The following is an 18,380-nucleotide window of genomic DNA, read 5'->3' as shown; positions in this document are numbered from 1 at the left end:
GAGGGATGGTAGTTGGAAGGATGGTAGTTGGAGGGATGGTATTTGGAGGGATGGTAGTTGGAGTGATGGTAGTTGGAGGGATGATATTTGGAGTGATGGTAGTTGGAGGGATGGTAGTTGGAGGGATGGTAGTTGGAGGGATGGTAGTTGGAGGGATGGTAGTTGGGGGGATGGTAGTTGGAGGGATGGTAGTTGGAAGGATGGTAGTTGGAGGGATGGTAGTTGGAGGGATGGTAGTTGGAGGGATGGTAGTTGGAGGGATGGTAGTTGGAAGGATGGTAGTTGGAGGGATGGTAGTTGGAGGAATGGTAGTTGGGGGATGGTAGTTGGGGGGATGGTAGTTGGAGGGATGGTAGTTGGAGGGATGGTAGTTGGAGGGATGGTAGTTGGGGGGATGGTAGTTGGAGGGATGGTAGTTGGAGGGATGGTAGTTGGGGGGATGGTAGTTGGAGGGATGGTAGTTGGAGGGATGGTAGTTGGAGGGATGGTAGTTTGGGGGATGGTAGTTGGAAGGATGGTAGTTGGAGGGATGGTAGTTGGAGGGATGGTAGTTGGGGGGATGGTAGTTGGAGGGATGGTAGTTGGAGGGATGGTAGTTGGAGGGATGGTAGTTTGGGGGATGGTAGTTGGAGGGATGGTAGTTGGAGGGATGGTAGTTGGAGGGATGGTAGTTGGAGGGATGGTAGTTGGGGGATGGTAGTTGGGGGGATGGTAGTTGACGAAGAGGTTCAGAGTATTGTGTGATAACCAAGATGCTGAAACAGCTGCAATGGGTTTGTTGGGATGAGATGTTACCCTTCATTGCTCATCTCAGTCACTCCTCTATTGGCAAATTCAGGAAGGCATGGTAGCACAGTGCTAAGAGAGGCACAGCGGTTAGCACTGCTGCCTCACAGCGCCAGGGACCCGGGTTAAATTTCAGCCTCGGGTGATTGTCTGTGTGGAGTTTGCACGTTCTCCCCGTGTCTGCGTGGGTTTCCTCCGGGTGCTCCGGATTCCTCCCAGTCCAAAGATGTGCAGGTCAGATGGATTGGCCATGATCAATTGCCCTTAGAGTCCAGAAAATAAAGTTTAGGTGGGGTTACTGGATTATAGAGATAGGTTGGAAGTGTGGGCTTAAGTGGGGTGCTCTTTCCAAGGGCCGGTTCAGACACAATGGGCCGAATGGCCGCCTTCTGCACTGTCGGCATTCTATTCTAGTCTAGTCTAGTCTATTCTATTCTAATGGAAGAACAGGTACTGCACTGGAAGAGAAAATCCTTTCAGATGCAATACATTTTTTGGGCTGTTCAACTTGCAGGTGGATGCTGAGGGAGCACCTCCTCTCTTGGCTTCTCCAACTGGATAGAAATACAAGAGTAGAACACTGAGCCATGGTTGAGCAGTACTGGAAGGCCAAAGGCACACTCGAGTGTCAATCGGTTGGAGGCAGTGCGCAAGAAGGAAATGGGTTGCAAGCGGTTCTTGGACTGTTTTGTGAACAAGGTGCCCTTGAACAGGACAAATAGAAAGAACAATTATTTGACGGTTCAAAATTAAGCAAAAAACGGGCAGCACAGTGGCACAGCGGTTAGCACTGCTGCCTTACAGCACCAGGGACCCGTGTTTAATTCTGACTCCATCTGTGTGGAGTCAGCACCTTCTACTCCGGGTGCCCCGGTTTACTCCCACAGTCCAAAGATGTGCAGGTTAGGTTTAGAGGCTATTGGCATAGGGTGGGCTTGGGTGAAGTGCTTTTTCAGAGGGTTATTGATGGGCTGAATGGCCTCCTTCGGGATTCAATTAAATCAAAATTCAAGTCGTGAGTGTTTTCACTTTCATCACCTCTTGTCTGCTATAGAACCAGCCTGACGTGCAGTGTGGCATTATATCTGTTCAGACCCCCATTATATTATTCCAACACCCATTATGCCAACACCATGCTGACTCCCATTATATCTGCATTGTTCTAACCCCCACTCTCATGACACCGTTCCAATCCACATTAGATACGCTCTGCTCTGGTCTGCTCTCTATCGACCCTCTGTTCTGACCCTCTTGATACTTCTGAAGTAGTTTTTGAACCATTCTGATCTGACAATCCACTGCAAAGTTGTTCTCAAAGCTCAACTTCCTGAGAACTTTGAGAACAAAATTGTATTGCATTTGTAATAGGAAAGTTAAATTGAACATGCCACCAAGAACCCCTCAGGGCCAATACTAAGGAGGTGGCTGAAAATTTAGTGTTGTATTAAAGGTTGTGTTGTGTGGGTTGAGTTAATGCAGGTTGAAAGTGATTTGTCTAAACTCTGTGTTCGAGGCACAAACTGTACCTAATTTGCAGAACAATATTCCAGTAATTAGAGGGAGAGGAATTGCTGATTGTTGAACAGCGTACAGGAAAGAGGAGACACAGAAACAATAACGCACCACAATAGCGCATGAGCCGGGTTCACGGCTTTCTCATTATTGATGGTGACCTTGTTTATACAGTATATTAATTGAGACAACATAATAACAGCTTTTGCTTTATTGAGGTGAAAGACTAAGCCCCAGAGAGCAGGACAATATCAAAATGAGACTAATCAAAAAGTAATGATTAGCTGATGCCACGTTTGGGTTTCAAAGGATGTCATATTGTAAGAGAGGTTAGGAAGATTTAGGGCTGAATTTTTCAAGAAGGTAAGATGTCTTGACACTGGGACAGAACGGAGGGCCCAACACTCCTGGATGGACAATGAGACCCTGAGCGACTTTTTACAAGCGGTGCCCCACTTTGCACAGCCATCGGTCCGATGAGTAGCTGGCAGCTCGACAGCACCACCCTTAGAGGTGACGCTGCTGCTGATGCTGCAGTTAGAACAAGAGGAAGCCTTTATGTTTAGGCACCCTCAAAGGCAAGGCAAGGTGTCTTTTTGGATTGCGCCTGGACCAGGCAATTGGAAGGAAGAGGCAGAGAATTCCACCCTCCATCGGTGACGCTTGTAAAGTAAAAATGGGAAAATATGTCATTTGAAACATGGAAGTCTGGCAAAACCTGACCTGAGGCTACATGAGAGAATGTAGGGAAAAATCCCACGAAGGGTTAACAGCAGCTGCAAAAGAAGGTTTTGAAATGCAGATAGCCTTTATCAAACAGGCATTAAGAAAACAGCTTGTGACTATTCAAGCTGTAAAACTGATGCCTGTCTTTCAAGTCAAAGCAGATTGAACTTTTAGTTACATGAAAAAAAAATGTTCACACCTTCTTTGAAGTTAATTAGTTTAGTAAGCAGCTAAAAAACAATTGCCAGGATCTTCAGATGGATTGGGTGACAAATGTTTAGGTGTGAAATCCTGCTGACGTCAGTTGAATATGGGAAGCTGGAGACAATGGGCGTCATTCTCCGACCCCCCCGCCGGGTCGGAGAATGGCCGTTGGCCGCCGTGAATCCCGCCCCCGCCCAAGTCTCCGCTCCCGGAGATTGGGCGGGGGCGGGAATCCGGCCGCGCCGGTTGGCGGGACCCCCCGCTGGATTCTCCGGCCCGGATGGGCCGAAGTCCCGCCCAGGAATTGCCTGTCCCGCCGACGTAAATCAAACCTGGTATTTACCGGCGGGACCAGGCGGCGTGGGCGGGCTCCGGGGTCCTGGGGGGGGGCGCGGGGCGATCTGACCTCGGGGGGTGCCCCCACGGTGGCCTGGCCCGCGATCGGGGCCCACCGATCCGCAGGCGGGCCTGTGCCGTGGGGGCACTCTTTCCCTTCCACCTCCGCCACGGTCTCCACCATGGCGGAGGCGGAAGAGACTCTCCCCACTGCGCATGCGCGGGAAACTGACAGCGGCCGCTGACGCTCCCGCGCATGCGCTGGGAAACTGACAGCGGCCGCTGACGCTCCCGCGCATGCGCCGCATTTCCGCGCCAGCTGGTGGGGCAACAAACGCCACTTCCGGCAGCTGGCGGGGCGGAAATCCCTCCGGCGTCGGCCTAGCCCCTCAATGTTGGGGCTAGGCCGCCAAAGATGCGGAGACTTCCGCACCTTTTTGCCGGCGCGATGCCCGTCTGATTTGCGGCGGCTTTGGCGCCAGTCGGCGGGCATCCCGCCGTTGGGGGAGAATTTCGCCCAATGTGTCCATGAGAACACAGGTTAACCCAAATTGGAGTCAAAGTTCTGATAAGCTAAGGGCACTTTTTGGTAATAAAGCAACTTTAGAAGTGACAGGAACCAGATGTAACACCCCTCTGGGATCAAAGCACTTTTGAACATCACAAGGGAAAAAATGTAATCAGAGGTCGATGAGCTAAAGTCATGCTCAATATAAATACATAGTCGTGTTAGAAATAATTTCGATTAAAGGTACCTTTAACAATCAAGAGTAAAATAAAATTACTTTACGATAATGTCATATAACCTTAATAACTGCTAGACGGAGAATATAAACCCTAAATCGGGGACAGCCAGCAGAGTCGCCTCTCATAGCTGCCCTCGGTCATGGGAAGGATAGAACACAGAAACCAAGCAGAACAGCAAATCCATCAGGAGAAAACCAAAAGATAAAGAAGAGAGATTGTCACGGTAGACCTGAAGATCTTTTCAACTAACCAGGAGAATCCAGAAGCAAGATCTTTTTACTTTTCTGTAAAGACAGTGATTGCATCTTTTAAAAGAAAAATATAATAATAAAATAACTGCAAGTTTTAACCTGAACCAGTGGTTATTACAAAGTCTACTTTACTTACTTAGCAACGCAGGACCCAGGATGCTACTAAGTGGTAAGTAGATGAAATCTTCTATGAAGATATGGGTTATACCAGGGGATAACTTGAAAATATATATTGACCCGAATAGCGCCCACCTAAGTCTGCATAGGAGTCAGGGAGTGAGAATCCCTGTTCACCATTTAGACTGTCTTATTGACCCTTTTTGTATAGGGGGAATTCTAAGAATAGTGGTGAGTTTTTTACTTCACGCTGTAGCTATGGGGTAGCCATTGCTGCCAGGGGCCTTTCCATGGCAAATGGAATGACCATAAAAGAGGAACAGCTCTTCCATCCCCGCAGAAACCCACTGGGAGGCCGCCAGGGTAGACCTGACAGATTTCCCGTGTGGCAATGGTGTCTCCTGATGTTCCAGTGCTGGTAAAATGATGGCGGGGGTGGGAGATTGCCCTTAATTGGGAACTTTACTGGCTAAACTGGTCAGCCAGAAGGTGGCCGCACTGCTGAGCGTCCCACCTATGATAACATGCCGTGACAGTGAGCAAATATCAGGCTCCCCTCTCGACGTATCTTGCCGCCATTGAACCAGCCCTCGCACCTCCCAGCCCATCTCCAGAGAACTGGTAAGATCCAGCTCTTAATTTATGGATAGATAGGAACTACCTTCTGTTCTGTAAAATCTGTAGCATATTGTCCAGTTTTAAATACAAAATATATAATAGGAAGAACAGGGGGCTGGATTCACCGATTTTACAGCTAAGTGCCGACGCTGGCGTGGGAACTGTGGCATTTAAAATTTTTTTTAAATAAATAAATTTTGAGTACCCAATTCATTTTTTCTAATTAAGGGCCAATTTAGCGTGGCCAATCCACCTAGCCTGCACATCTTTGGGTCGAATCCCACGCGAACACGGGGAGATTGACTCCACCTGGACAGTGACTCAGAGCCGGGATCGAACCTGGGACCTCGGTGCCGTGAGGCAGCAGGGCTAAGCCACTGCGCCACAGTGCTGCCCGACTGTGACGTTTTATGACGGCAAAATCTGCGCCGAACCCTGACCGATCCTGGGACCAGTGAGGAGCTAGCAGCCGCACTGGGTAAAACACCCAGCTCCCACGACAGAAACGGCTGGAGAATGGCTGGGTCCATGGCCGTGCATGCGCATGGCACCGGCTGTGCACGGACCCGACCTGCCAAATACTGCCCATCTGGCCACCCCCCCCGGTCACCCCCCACCAGTCCCTCCAGCCCTTGCAGAAGCCCCCCCCTGACCAGCAGCATGGCTCCCGGCCGACTGTGCGGCGCTGGACCCAGTCCCCTGCACGGTCGGGAACTCGACCCATCGGGGCAGAGCATCGGGGGAGGGCCTTCCGATGACACGGCGACCCTGTCCCAATGCCGCGCCGGTGGGTGCCAGCTGTTTGGGTGGGGGGGGGGGGTGGGGGGCTGGCATGGTGGAGGGTGGGGTGTGGGGGTGGTGGGGTGAAGGGCACCCATACGGCTGGTGGCACTCTGCAGAACCAGGGGCCAGGGTGAGTGGTCACCCCCCCTTCCCAGCCAGAGTCCGGCCCGGCAGCCCGGCAGCTCCCGGGCGTGCCTCTCCGTGTCCGACCTCCTCTCTCTCCCTCATCGGCCACAACGCCGGTTTCACGATTTGTAAAAGCTCGTCGGGAATTCAGCCATCGGAGGTGGAGAATCGCGAAGGCCCAGAAGAATACCCGCAGGGATTAGCGCCGACCCACTGATGATATTCCAAGGGTGTTCACCGTACGTGCGTTCTGGAACACATTGACGGCTAGTCGAGGCACCGGGGAATTGTGATTTGGCGTCAAATCGGCGCCCGTCGCGATTTCGGCGTTGGAATCAATTCTCCGTCCAATCGCGTTTCTCGATTTCAGCATCGGTCAATGGGGAATCGCGCCCATGGCATTTCTTTTGTGAACCCCTCTTCAAAACATGGATTTCTTGACCCTGGGAAGTGTTTCAAGTCTTTTATTCAATGCAACGATAGTTTCTTGCTTTTCAGATTCAGTCTGCCCACAGGTAGGTTAACAGAACAAGAAATTAATACAGCAAGCGCAAGAAAAAGAAAAATTAGATTTAGGGATTAATCCCCCACCCTGAACCCAAAAACAGGGGACATCAAGCTCATATTTTCCAAATTTGTGCAGCTATTTAAATGTTTTTTCGGGGATTCAGTAAATGGTTTGGAGCAGTGGCAGAGTAAATTCTACCCCTTACAAACTGTCTTTATATTGTACTATTAACAGCAAAATGTCCCAAGGCACCTTGTTGGAGTAATTAGCAGATGATTCTGAGCCACATAGAGAGACATTCGGGCAAATGGCTAAAACCTTGGTCAGAAAGAGAATTTTGAGGAGTGTCTCAAAGAAGGTGAGATGGGTAGAGGGGCTGAGAGGTTTAGGAAAGGAATTCCATAGCTTAAGGCCCAGACAGCTGAAGGCATGGCCTCCAAGTGTACAGTGAAGCAAATTGAAATAGGAGGACCATGGGAATCAAGGGCTGGAAGAGTTTACAGAGTTCGGGAGGGACAAAGCAACAGAGGAATGCAAAAAGATGGATGGGTCAGGAACCTAGGGCGGGATTCTCCGATCCCCCGCCGGGTCGGAGAATCGCCGGGGGCTGGCGTGAATCCCCCCCCCGGCGGTTGCCAAATTCTCCGGCACTGGATATTCGGGGGGGGGGGGACGGGGGGGGGGGGACGTGGGAATCGCGCCGCACCAGTTGGCGTGCACCCCAGGCGATACTGCGGCCCGCGATGGGCCGAAGTCCCGCTGCTGGAATGCCTGTCCCGCCGGCGAGAATCAAACCACCTCTCTTACCGGCGGGACAAGGCGGCGCGGGTGGGCTCCGGGGTCCTGGGGGGGGGGGGCGCGGGCCGATCTGGCCCCGGGGAGTGCCCCCACGGTGGCCTGGCCCGCGATCGGGGCCCACCGATCCGCGGGCAGGCCTGTGCCGTGGGGGCACTCTTTCCCTTTCGCCTTCGCCATGGTCTCCACTATGGCGGAGGCGGAAGAGACCCCCTCCACTGCGCATGCGCGGGGATGCCGTGAGCGGCCGCTAATGCTCCAGCGCAGACGCCGCCCGGAGATGTCATTTCCGCGCCAGCTGGCGGGGAACAAAGGCCTTTCCCGCCAGCTGGCGGGGCGGAAATCAGTCCGGCGCGGGCCTAGCCCCTCAAGGTGAGGACTCGGCCCCTCAAGATGCGGAGAATTCTGCACCTTTGGGGCAGCGTGATGCCAGACTGATTCGTGCCGTTTTTGGCGCCGGTCGGCAGACATCGCACCGATATCGGAGAATCCCGCCCCAAGAGTGGGATGTGTTAGCGAACATTGGGATGATAGGTGTTCTGTAAGGGACAACGAAACGAGTCCACACCGAGTTGTAGAGAAAAACAAAACTTATTTTATTTAACACGTTAACTATTAGACACAGCTCCAGTAGTTCCCTACTGGGTCTTCTCCAATCTGTTCCTGATCGGCCGACTCTATTAAAACAAAGGCACAAGAACTTAGTTAAGGCCCCCCTGCCCCCTTATCGAGGGAGCTCATTCTGCAAGCTCCACGGGGAAGTGGATCATCCCTACCCCGTAAGAATTGTGCGGGTTACAACAGGGTGAATGTCAATGTCATTTAAAATTAGCCCTGCAGTCATTGAAGGTCCTGTTCCAGAAACTCAGCCTGTTCACCAGTCTCTGTGGGAACGGCATTATCCCTTTAATTTAATGGATTCAATCAAATAACCAGACTTGTGTACTCTCAGGTTAAGTCGTCACAGTGTATAACTCAAGAAAGATTTGTAGTGCTGTCAGTCTAGTTTACAATATGCTTCATTAATAAAAACCAAATCAACCAACATCCGCTTATTAAATTCTTGCAGCACTTCATTCACATTCAAGGTATCTTCTTGCCAAACAACTGTCTTGTCTCTTTACACATTAACATCTTGCTTTATATTATTAATTAAATATGTTATGCTCCAATTTACAATAGTTCATCTAAGAATGGGGTTTCCATTGGCAAATGAGCGATAATCTAAATGACCAGACCAGTGAAGATTACTATTTGGATAGGAATCAGTAGGTTTAGCTGATGTATCGCTTTCTTGTAATAACAGAAAACAAACTCAACGTCACCTCACAACGGTAATTCTTTACTGAAATTATCATGGAATTAACATGACACATGGTGTACAGTGCCATAGCTTTATATAACTTTCAAAAGAGATTAATTGTATATTTGTAAAGGAATGATTTGCAGGGTTGCGGGAAGCAGCGACCAATTGGGTAGTTCTTTCAAAGAGATAGCACAGGTCAGATAAGTTGAATGGCCTATTTTATGGTGTTGGTTTCCTTTTTTAATTTTTTCCAGTTCAGGGGCAATTTAGCGTGGCCAATCCACCTACCCTGCACATCTTTGGGTTGTGGGGGTGAGACCCACGCAGACACAGGGAGAATGTGCAAACTCCACACAGACAGTGACCTGGGGCCCGGATCGAACCCGGGTCCTCGGCGCCGCGCTAACCACCGTGCCACCATGGTGTAAGTTTCTCTGATATTTCACAAACATAATAAGTCAAGAACCGGAATGGCCCATTAAACCGTTTGACGTTTGGGTGTGTTACAACCTGCTGGGCGAGTGAGCGGTCAATTCCAGCCCCACATGCCTCCACCCGGAGTCGCAACACAATTGAAATTAATAAACAATTTTTAGAAAACACCCAAAGTCTTCGGCCCTGACTGCCAATAACTACGGGGTTTGTAAAGTTCAACACAATTAATTCTATTCATAGCATAATAACCATAAATATGCAGAAAAAAACAACTGATTAACTGTTATCTAATTCCTGATCCTCCCTTTTTAACTCACTCTACTCCCTACACACAGACACGCAGACACACTGTAATAAGTCCACGGAGGGAGAAGTCCCGTCACCAGAATTCCTTTTATTTACAAACCCAACAACTGAACAACCACGACCATTCAGTCTGCTGTCGACACCGGGAGTGCAGAGGATCTGGCACTATATACACAGAAAGGGGTGCCTGATCTAAGTCATTACACACACAGACACTCACACAATATGGACAAACAGACACAGAGGGGAAAAGAGGGGTGTAAAAATGTTAAGTTAAGAGGAAAAGAATCTTTGGGTGGGAATTACTGGCTGCATTGAGCTTGAAAGGCAGGGCGACATGGCCAGTAGTTACCGCGAGATCCCACTTCTGGGATCTACCCGGCTTCCCACACCTCGCAAGATCTAAGGCAATCACACGAGATGTCTCAATCTGAATCCTGCCCATAATGGGCGGGATCAGTGTTTTTCAAACTGCATATGAGAGTGAAGCAGCTAGTCCTCAGATCTACCCAAGGTTTAGGACCTAACCCTTTGCCTCAGAGACCTCTGGCGAGTGCTGTTGAGTGCTGGTCCCCACATATGGGGACCAGGTGGAATGATACTTGGGGGGGTCTCCCAGGGGATCAGAGGCCCCCAGCTGCTTGCTGTGTGGGCAGGGTGATACCCTGCCACTTCTGGTGCCACCTGGGCACCTTGGCACTGCCAGCCTGGCACCCTGGCAGTGCCACCTACAGAGTGTGGTGAACTCAGCCCAACGCATCCCATTGATTCTGTCTACACCTTCCGCTGCCTCAGGAAGGCAGACAGCATTATCAGAGACCCCTCCCACCCAGGCATTGCCTTCTTCCAGACCCTTCCATCAGGCAGAAGGTACAGAAATCTGAAGACACGCACATCCAGACAGAGGAGCAGCTTCTTCCCCACAGCTACAAGACTCCTCAACGACTCCCCCTCGGACTGATCTGTTCCCTATAAGAACACTATTCACGACGCCCTATGCTGCTCTTGCTCATGTATTTGCTTTGTTTGGCCCCTTGTTCCGCACTGTAACCAATCAGTGTTTGTCGATGTACCATTTGTCAATGTTCTCTGTTGATTATTCTTTTTGTCTACTATGTACGTACTGTGTACTATAGGTGAGTTGGGCTTTGGGAAGGATGTTCAGGTCATGCACGGGGGTCGGGAGATTGGGATGCCATTTTAAATAGGCAACCCAATCTCCGCCTGCACTGAGGAGTTCCGGCGAGCAGAGCTCGTCAGTGCGGGAAATGGCACTAAGTGCAGCCTCAGCGGGATGTTCCCTGCTGAGACCCTGAATTGAAACAGAGTCCTGATAGATAGTGTGGCATTTCTTGGCGCTGTGAGCAGCAGGAAGCACCCGGCTAAACGTGCTCATCACGGGACCCTGTTCCATTTTGGTTAGATGGTGCCCTTTCTTGCAGGTGGTTGTCTTCGAGCAAACCTTCCTTCAATCTAGACTTTCAGTTTGAAGTTTCTGTTTCCAGTCTGCGATGATTTTCACTGTAGATTCATTCAGGTCTCTGCAGTTTCAGAAATACGGCAGCTATGGAGCTTTTCTGGAGAATACAAGAGAGAAAGAGCAGCTCCTTTCTTTTGAGCGTACAGAACCTGACTGTGCTTTCCTTAGCTCTCTGAAAAATCATCCCACTCAGGTAGGATCCATTCATCATCTGTTACTGGGCAGAATACGGCCTTTTGGCCAGTTCATTGGCCACGAACCAACCAACTGAACCAAGTCCCACTGATCTCAGGTGCCAAAAAGTCTGTGTTCTGCCATCCAAAGGCTAGCACAGTGTACTCCTTTGTAACTTTTGAGATCCCCACTTCCTCTGCTCGACTTAAAGACACATGTCCATTAAGCATCCCTGGATCAAAATGAAAACGGCAAAAATAAAGAAAGGGGAAAGAAGGGAAACAACAGGAAGGACCCTCATAGGGTCAGCTGTGAATCGGCCGTGACTCGGTCAGTATCACTCTTGCCTGAATTAGAAGACCATGGGCTCGAACCCCACTTCAAAGATTGAGCACATGATCTAAGCTAACACCACATTGCAGGACTTGTGCGAACTTTGCATGAAGCAATACTCCTGATGTTTCCATGGCTTGAAGCACTTCCATACATGAGCTGATTTTAGGAAGATGGTGAAATGGGGAGGAGATTCAAAGTGTAAATAAACCAGAGCAATAAATATAAGTGCTGGTTTGGTAGAAATACATAGCTGCTCAATCGTCATCTGAAAGGATATTTCTGTTGCATGTTTCAGCTCAGACACTGTGCCAGAACCCCTGATGAAGACTTACCTAAAACATTGACATGCTTCGATTGTATATATTTATTTGATATAAAATTAGCTGCAGAATGTGAGCTCTGCAAATCTCTGCCCAAAACCTGGGTTTGACACCTAATTTCGGCTGCCCCATGCACTGGAACTTCACCCTGGAAAAAGGGTTCCCTTCCTTTGCCATTTAGATAAGCAGCTTGAGAATCAATCAAGGAGCAACACTGACCTGCTCCTAATACAAGACACATAAAGTAAGGCTGGATAAATCCCTCGTTCAATCATCTGTGACACGTCTAATGAAGTCTATATGTGCATTATCCATCAAGGCAGGGTAATTGCAGTAGATCCATATTATTTCTGGTCTTGTTCCTTCAGAGCTATTTTATTGCATGAAATAGTCATTATTTAAAATGAAACCTACAATTTTATTCTCCTGACCGCTGATTTATTCTTGCTAGGGAAGAGACCATTTAACTTGGTGACAGAGGAGTCTCAGTCTCAGAGACTAAAACCAACAAGGTCAGAATGTAGCCTCTCCAAACCCTGCCAAGGTATGATGTGATATGTTATAATGCAGACAGCCAAAAGGTTGATGCATTATCAACCAATATCTACCTCTGAGCTGGAGGTTTTAGGTTCATATCCCACTCCAGGGGCGACATTCTCTGACCCCCCGCCGGGTCAGAGAATCGCCGGGGCTGGCGTGAATCCCGCCCCCGCCGGTTGTCGAAGTCTCCGGCACCGGATATTCGGCGGGGGCGGGAATCGCGCCGCGCCGGTTGGCGGGCCCCCCCGCTCGATTCTCCGGCCCGAATGGGCCGAAGTCCCGCCGATAAATTGCCTGTCCCGCCGGCGTAAATTAAATCACCTACCTTACCGGCGGGACAAGGCGGCGTGGGCGGGCTCCGGGGTACTGGGGGGGGTGCGGGGCGATCTGACCCGGGGGGGTGCCCCCACGGTGGCCTGGCCCGCGATCGGGGCCCACCGATCCACGGGCGGGCCTGTGCCGTGGGGGCACTCTTTCCCTTCCGCCTCCGCCACGGTCTCCACCATGGCGGAGGCGGAAGAGACTCCCTCCACTGCGCATGCGTGGGAAACTGTCAGCGGCCGCTGACGCTCCTGCGCATGCGCCGCCAGGGGATGTCATTTCCGCGCCAGCTGGCGGGGCACCAAATGCCGTTTCCGCCAGCTGGCGGGGCGGAAATTCCTCCGGCGCCGACCTAGCCCCTCAATGTTGGGGCTCGGCCCCCAAAGATGCGGAGCATTCCGCACCTTTGGGGCGGCGCGATGCCCGTCTGATTGGCGCCGTTTTGGGCGCCAGTCAGCGGACATCGCGCCGTTTCCGGAGAATTTCGCCCCAGGTTTTGTTTGTCATATAAAAAGCGTTCATGATGTACTCGCCAAAGGTAAACAAGGGCTGGAGTCTCCGCCGGCGGGATGCTCCGTTTTACCGGCAGCCCAGGCGATTCCCGACGGCGTGAGGCTGCCCCACAATGGGAAGCCCCATGGAGCAGCCGGCATAACGGAGCGTCCCGCCGGCTGTAATATTCCCCGGCGCCGGTTTTCATGGAGGGGCGGGGATCACGCCGCGCCGGTCGGGGGCCGTTGGCAGCAGCCCCCCCGGCAATTCTCCAGGCCCCGATGGGCCGAGCAGCCGTCAGTTTCTGGCCAGTCCCGCCGGCGTGGATTGGACATGGTCCCACATGGCGCGAACTGGCTGGTAAGCCAGCTCGTGCGGTCCTTGGGGGGACACGGGGAGATCCGGCCCTGGGCGGGTCCCCCACCGATCTGCGGGTGGGCCTGTGCCGTGGGGGCACTCCTTCCTTCCGTGCCGGCCCCTGAAGGGCTCTGCCATGGCCAGCGCGGAGAAGACCCCCCCCCCTGCGCATGTGGCAGAATACGGCGGCGGTTCTGTGCATGCGCTAACTCGCACAGTCCCTTCGCCGCCACTTGGCGCGGCACAAACCCCTCCGGCGCCAGCCTAGCCCCCGGAAGTGCGGAGAATTCCCCAACTTCCGATTGGCCCAGTGGCGGAGTGGTTTGTGCCGTTCATGGCGCCGGCGTCTGGCCAATTCGACGATTGTGGTGAATCCCGCCTTACAGATTTTGATTTTAGGATACAACAAGATTGTTGGAAGATTTACACCTTGACCTTCTGAAGGCACTTACAGTTTGGAGACTTGTGAGTTAAGCAAACGTAGGCAGGGCATTGACAGGGTGCCAGGCTTGTACTGCCAGTGCCAAGCTGGCATTTGTGGCACAGCGGTGATTGGGCTGTGGTGTGCCCTGAGTGGGTGTAGGAGGAGGCCGGGGACCTATTATAGTGGGTTGGAGCTTGGGGGAAGGTTTGGGGGTCACTCCTCAGTGCAGGAAACGGAGATAAGTGTAGGCTTATCGGGGAGTTTACGGCTGAGGCCCCCAAATTATCCTGATGGGCATTTGATAGCGGGAAACACCCAGCTATTCTCGCACGCTACAGGATTCTGTCCCCATTCGAGTAGATTGCGCCCAGAAACCTTTCTCTTAGATTGTGCCCTTTAATCCATATACATACCGTGAAAGAAGTGCACAAAAGGACTCATCATCTGAAGCAAGGACTCGTGTCTTTTCACCTTAATCTTATTATTTTTCCACTTTTACCCCTTCTGTGTTTGTTTGTCTTGTGTGTGTGTGTGTGTGTGTGTAGGGGATGGGGCTGTTGAAAGGCTATCAGGTATTAGCTTAACACTAAGCAGCTGTGTTTACTGTATAGTTCAATTTGTTCTAGTTATAAATACACAGTAATTGTGTTTCAAACCTGGTGACTGTTATTCATGAACAGCCAAGGACCAAAGAATTCAGGGATTATTAGACAAGAAATGGTATTTTATTCAGTTAAATACATGCAGAAAGAACTAACTGTAACGTTAGCCAAATACTGGCAGTGTCAGAAAAGCAAATAATACTTTGTTCTGTATGCGAGTAAAAGTCCAAGAATGTGAGGATAATGACACCACATGCAATTCACTGACCACTGGACACTCTACAACAAGAGCTAAGGACACAGAGCGAAGGAAAAAGGTAGATTCAAGCCCTTATACATTGAAAAATGAAGAGACTGAGAAATTTCAATCCAGTTTTATTGGAAGAGACGATTATGAGAAGGAGGACATGATTGTAATTATTGATATGATGAAGGGAATCAGTAAGCTGGAGATAGAAAGGACATTTGTGCAAATGCAGCATCAGAGAACTGGCTTAATTTATGAACTTAATCCAAAGAATAACTTCCACATAAATGAGCAGTGGTCAGATGGAGCCCTGGAGACCTGAATGGCCTTTTCTCATTGCTGCATTCCAATATTCCTATCATTTGAATGAGTAATTCATGTATCTCGCACTGTACCATTTAGAAATGATTAAAACCAGTCATTACCATGAACTGAGGCAGCAAAAGGCCATTCTCCCAAGGCTTATGCAGAATATTAACCAACACAGTCGAGAACAGCATCTGTCTGGAGTATTTTCTTTTCCTCCCGCTCTCTCAGATTGGTCTTTGTGCAGGAAAATTCACCCTCCCCGCCCCACCCACTCACTCTCACTTCTCTCGACAAAAATGCATACTGGGGAGTGCGGAACAGGACATAATAATGACCTACGTACCAATGCTGGTGGAATCTCACAACGCAGTCGACCTGTGAACATATCGTTCCAGTAAACCCTCTGTGAAGAGAAAGTAAAATGTTACTGTAGAAGGGAAATTAATGTGAGGATTAGTTGCCCGCTTTGAAAATACATTAATATTAGTTGCTATTAAAGAAAAGGCACTTGCTAAAGCATGATGGGATTGTTTGGATTTTGTTTAATGTCACGTGTACCGAGGTACAGTGAAAAGTATTTTTCTGCGAGCAGCTCAACAGATCATTAAGTACATGAAAAGAAAAGAAAAGAAACTACATAATAGGGCAACAGAAGGTACACAATGTAAATACATAACACCTGCATCGGGTGAAGCATACAGGGATGTAGTGTTAATGAGGTCAGTCCATAAGAGGGTCTTCACTATATTTTAACGCTGTTTTTGGCCATATCTTAGGATGTCGGGTGAAGGTACCCTATGCCTGCGGGAAAACAGGTGCGAATCACTCTAGACTTCGCGCCCATTTCGAAAGGGGCTTGCAGAGCCCCGGAGTACTCCACGCAGCTCCGGCTGCTGATACAGAGCACCTGCACGTCCTTCCGCGGGTCCGCGCTTGCGAGCTGCAGCGGCCCCGTGCAACATGGTGGACCCACACAGCAAGCCGGCCCAACAACATAGGCCCCCCCCCTCAGATCGCGCGCGCCCGCCGATCAGTGGCCCCCGATTGGACGTCCAGGAGGCCCCGACTGGTGACGGATCCCCCCCCCCCCCCCCGCCCCCAACAGAGTCCGCAGCCGCCACTCCGAGCTCCCGCCGGGTGGAACCATGAGTGAACTCGGCCAGTTGTGGCTGAGAATCGCCGCGGGGGCCTCTTTCAATTGCCCCTGACTGGCGGCGCGTCGACCGCGGGAGCACAACTGCTGGCGATGCTCCGGTCCGCAGAGAATCGCGGGAAGGCGTCGGACCCGATTGTGGGTCTGAAGCTTCATTCTCCGCCCCCCGCCGAGCACGATTTTGGCCCAGATGCTCGGAGAATCCCACCCAGTATTTTAGTTGTGGCCTTATTAGGCTGACAAGTTGTTTTTAGCCAAGGGCAAGAAATACGTACATTCCCAAGGTTTGTTTAATATAAACATGGGCAGCCGGATACTGTTTTCTTACTAGAGCTGTTTATTTCAGACTATAAAGATTTGCTTTCTTCTGTCTAATCCCAGGTTGCTGTGGAATGACTATTAGCCATTGCAGCCTCTCCACGATATTGTGTTAATAAAATTCCGGAAATGAATCTCAAAGTCTGTCAAATATTATTTCCACAAGTTACTATCAATGGAATTATGTGTAAAAGAATTCCTACCAACTCTGTATGAAAGCACAAGGACTACATACATGTTGAAGGAGAAAATGCTGCAAAATCTCAGCAGGTCTGGCAGCATCTGGAGGGAGCTCAGCTCTTTTCTCTCCCTACAGATGCTGCCAGACCTGCTGAGATTTTCCAGCATTTTCTCTTTGGTTTCAGATTCCAGCATCCGCAGTAATTTGCTTTTATACATAGGATTTCATAGAATTTACAGTGTAGAAGGAGGCCATTCGGCCCATCGAGTCTGCACCAGCTCTTGGAAAGAGCACCCTACCCAAGGTCAACACCTCCACCCTATCCCCATAACCCAGTCACCCCGCCCAACACTAAGTCCCACACATGTTGAAGGACTTTCTCCACGTACCAGATGCCAGTTACGAAATCTGAGATGCCATTTTTGCTGGACAGGTCGGTCTTTCTATTTTCCAATCATATGAAAAATGAGCAGGAGTCGGCCATTCAGTCCCTTGAGCATGGCTGATCTGATAGTAACCTCAAATCTACATCCCACCCACCCCCAATAACCTGTTAAGCATTTGCTTACTGAGAATCTTTCTACCTCTGCCATAAACTATTCAAATAGTCTGCTTCCATCACTTCTCAGGAAAAGAGTTCCAAAGACTCACGACCATATGACTGAAAAAAGTTGCCTCAACTACATTTTAAATGGCCGACTCTTTAGTTTTAAACAATAACTCCGAGTTCTAGATTCTACCAGAAGAGGAAACGTGCGATAGAAAGCATCCTATCCGGCTGCATCACAGCCTGGTATGGCAACTGCTCGGTCCAAGATTGCAAGAAACTGCAGAGTGTGGTGAACTCATCCCAGCGTATCACACAAGCTTGCCACCCCCACATTGATTCTGTAAACACCTCCCACTGCCTCAGGAAGGCAGACAGCATTATCAGAGACCCCTCCCACCCAGGCATTGCTTTCTACCAGATCCTTCAATTAGGCAGAAGGTACAGAAGTCTGGAGACCCGCACATCCAGACATAGGAACAGCTTGTTCCCCACAGCTACCAGACTCCTCAACGACTCCCCCTTGGGCTGATCTGTTCCCTGTAAGAACACTATTCATGACGCCCTATGCTGCTCCTGCTCATGTAATTGCTTTTTTGCTTTGTTTGGCCGCTTGTTCCGCACTGTAATAAATCACTGTTTGTCGATGTAACATTTGCCAATGTTCTTTGTTGATTATTCTTTTTGTCTACTATGTACGTACTGTGTACGTTCCCCTGGCTGCAGAAAAATACTTTTCACTGTACTTCAGTACATGTGACAATAAATCAAATCAAATCAAATTAAATCCTCTCCACATCCACCCTGTCAAGATCCCTCAGGATCCTATGTTTCAATTAAGCCATCTCTTACTCTTCTAAACTCCAGTGGATACAAACCTAGCCTGTTCAATCTTTCCTCATAAGACAACCCACCCATTCCAGGTATTAGTCTGGTAAACCTTTTCTGAAATGATTCCAATGCATTTACATCCTTCCTTAGATAATTCAAAGCATTGTCTTGCATTATTGACTTTGTCTATAT

At 50.0% G+C, this 18,380-nt stretch overlaps 1 protein-coding gene across 1 annotated transcript in view; it reads right to left on the bottom strand.

Moving 5' to 3' along the window:
- Positions 1-18,380, bottom strand: part of LOC140394757 (ran GTPase-activating protein 1-like) — a 608,923-nt gene that overhangs the window by 579,477 nt on the left and 11,066 nt on the right. Inside the window, exon 2 of the mRNA XM_072481973.1 lies at positions 15,502-15,561. Coding sequence (XP_072338074.1) covers positions 15,502-15,561 — 60 coding nt within the window. The remainder of the gene's footprint in view (positions 1-15,501; positions 15,562-18,380) is intronic.

The sequence above is a fragment of the Scyliorhinus torazame genome, chromosome 18, assembly GCF_047496885.1.
Source record: "Scyliorhinus torazame isolate Kashiwa2021f chromosome 18, sScyTor2.1, whole genome shotgun sequence".
Classification (NCBI taxonomy): domain Eukaryota; kingdom Metazoa; phylum Chordata; class Chondrichthyes; order Carcharhiniformes; family Scyliorhinidae; genus Scyliorhinus; species Scyliorhinus torazame.
The sequence above is the reverse complement of the archived record's forward strand: the minus strand, read 5'-3'. Positions and strand labels throughout refer to the sequence as shown.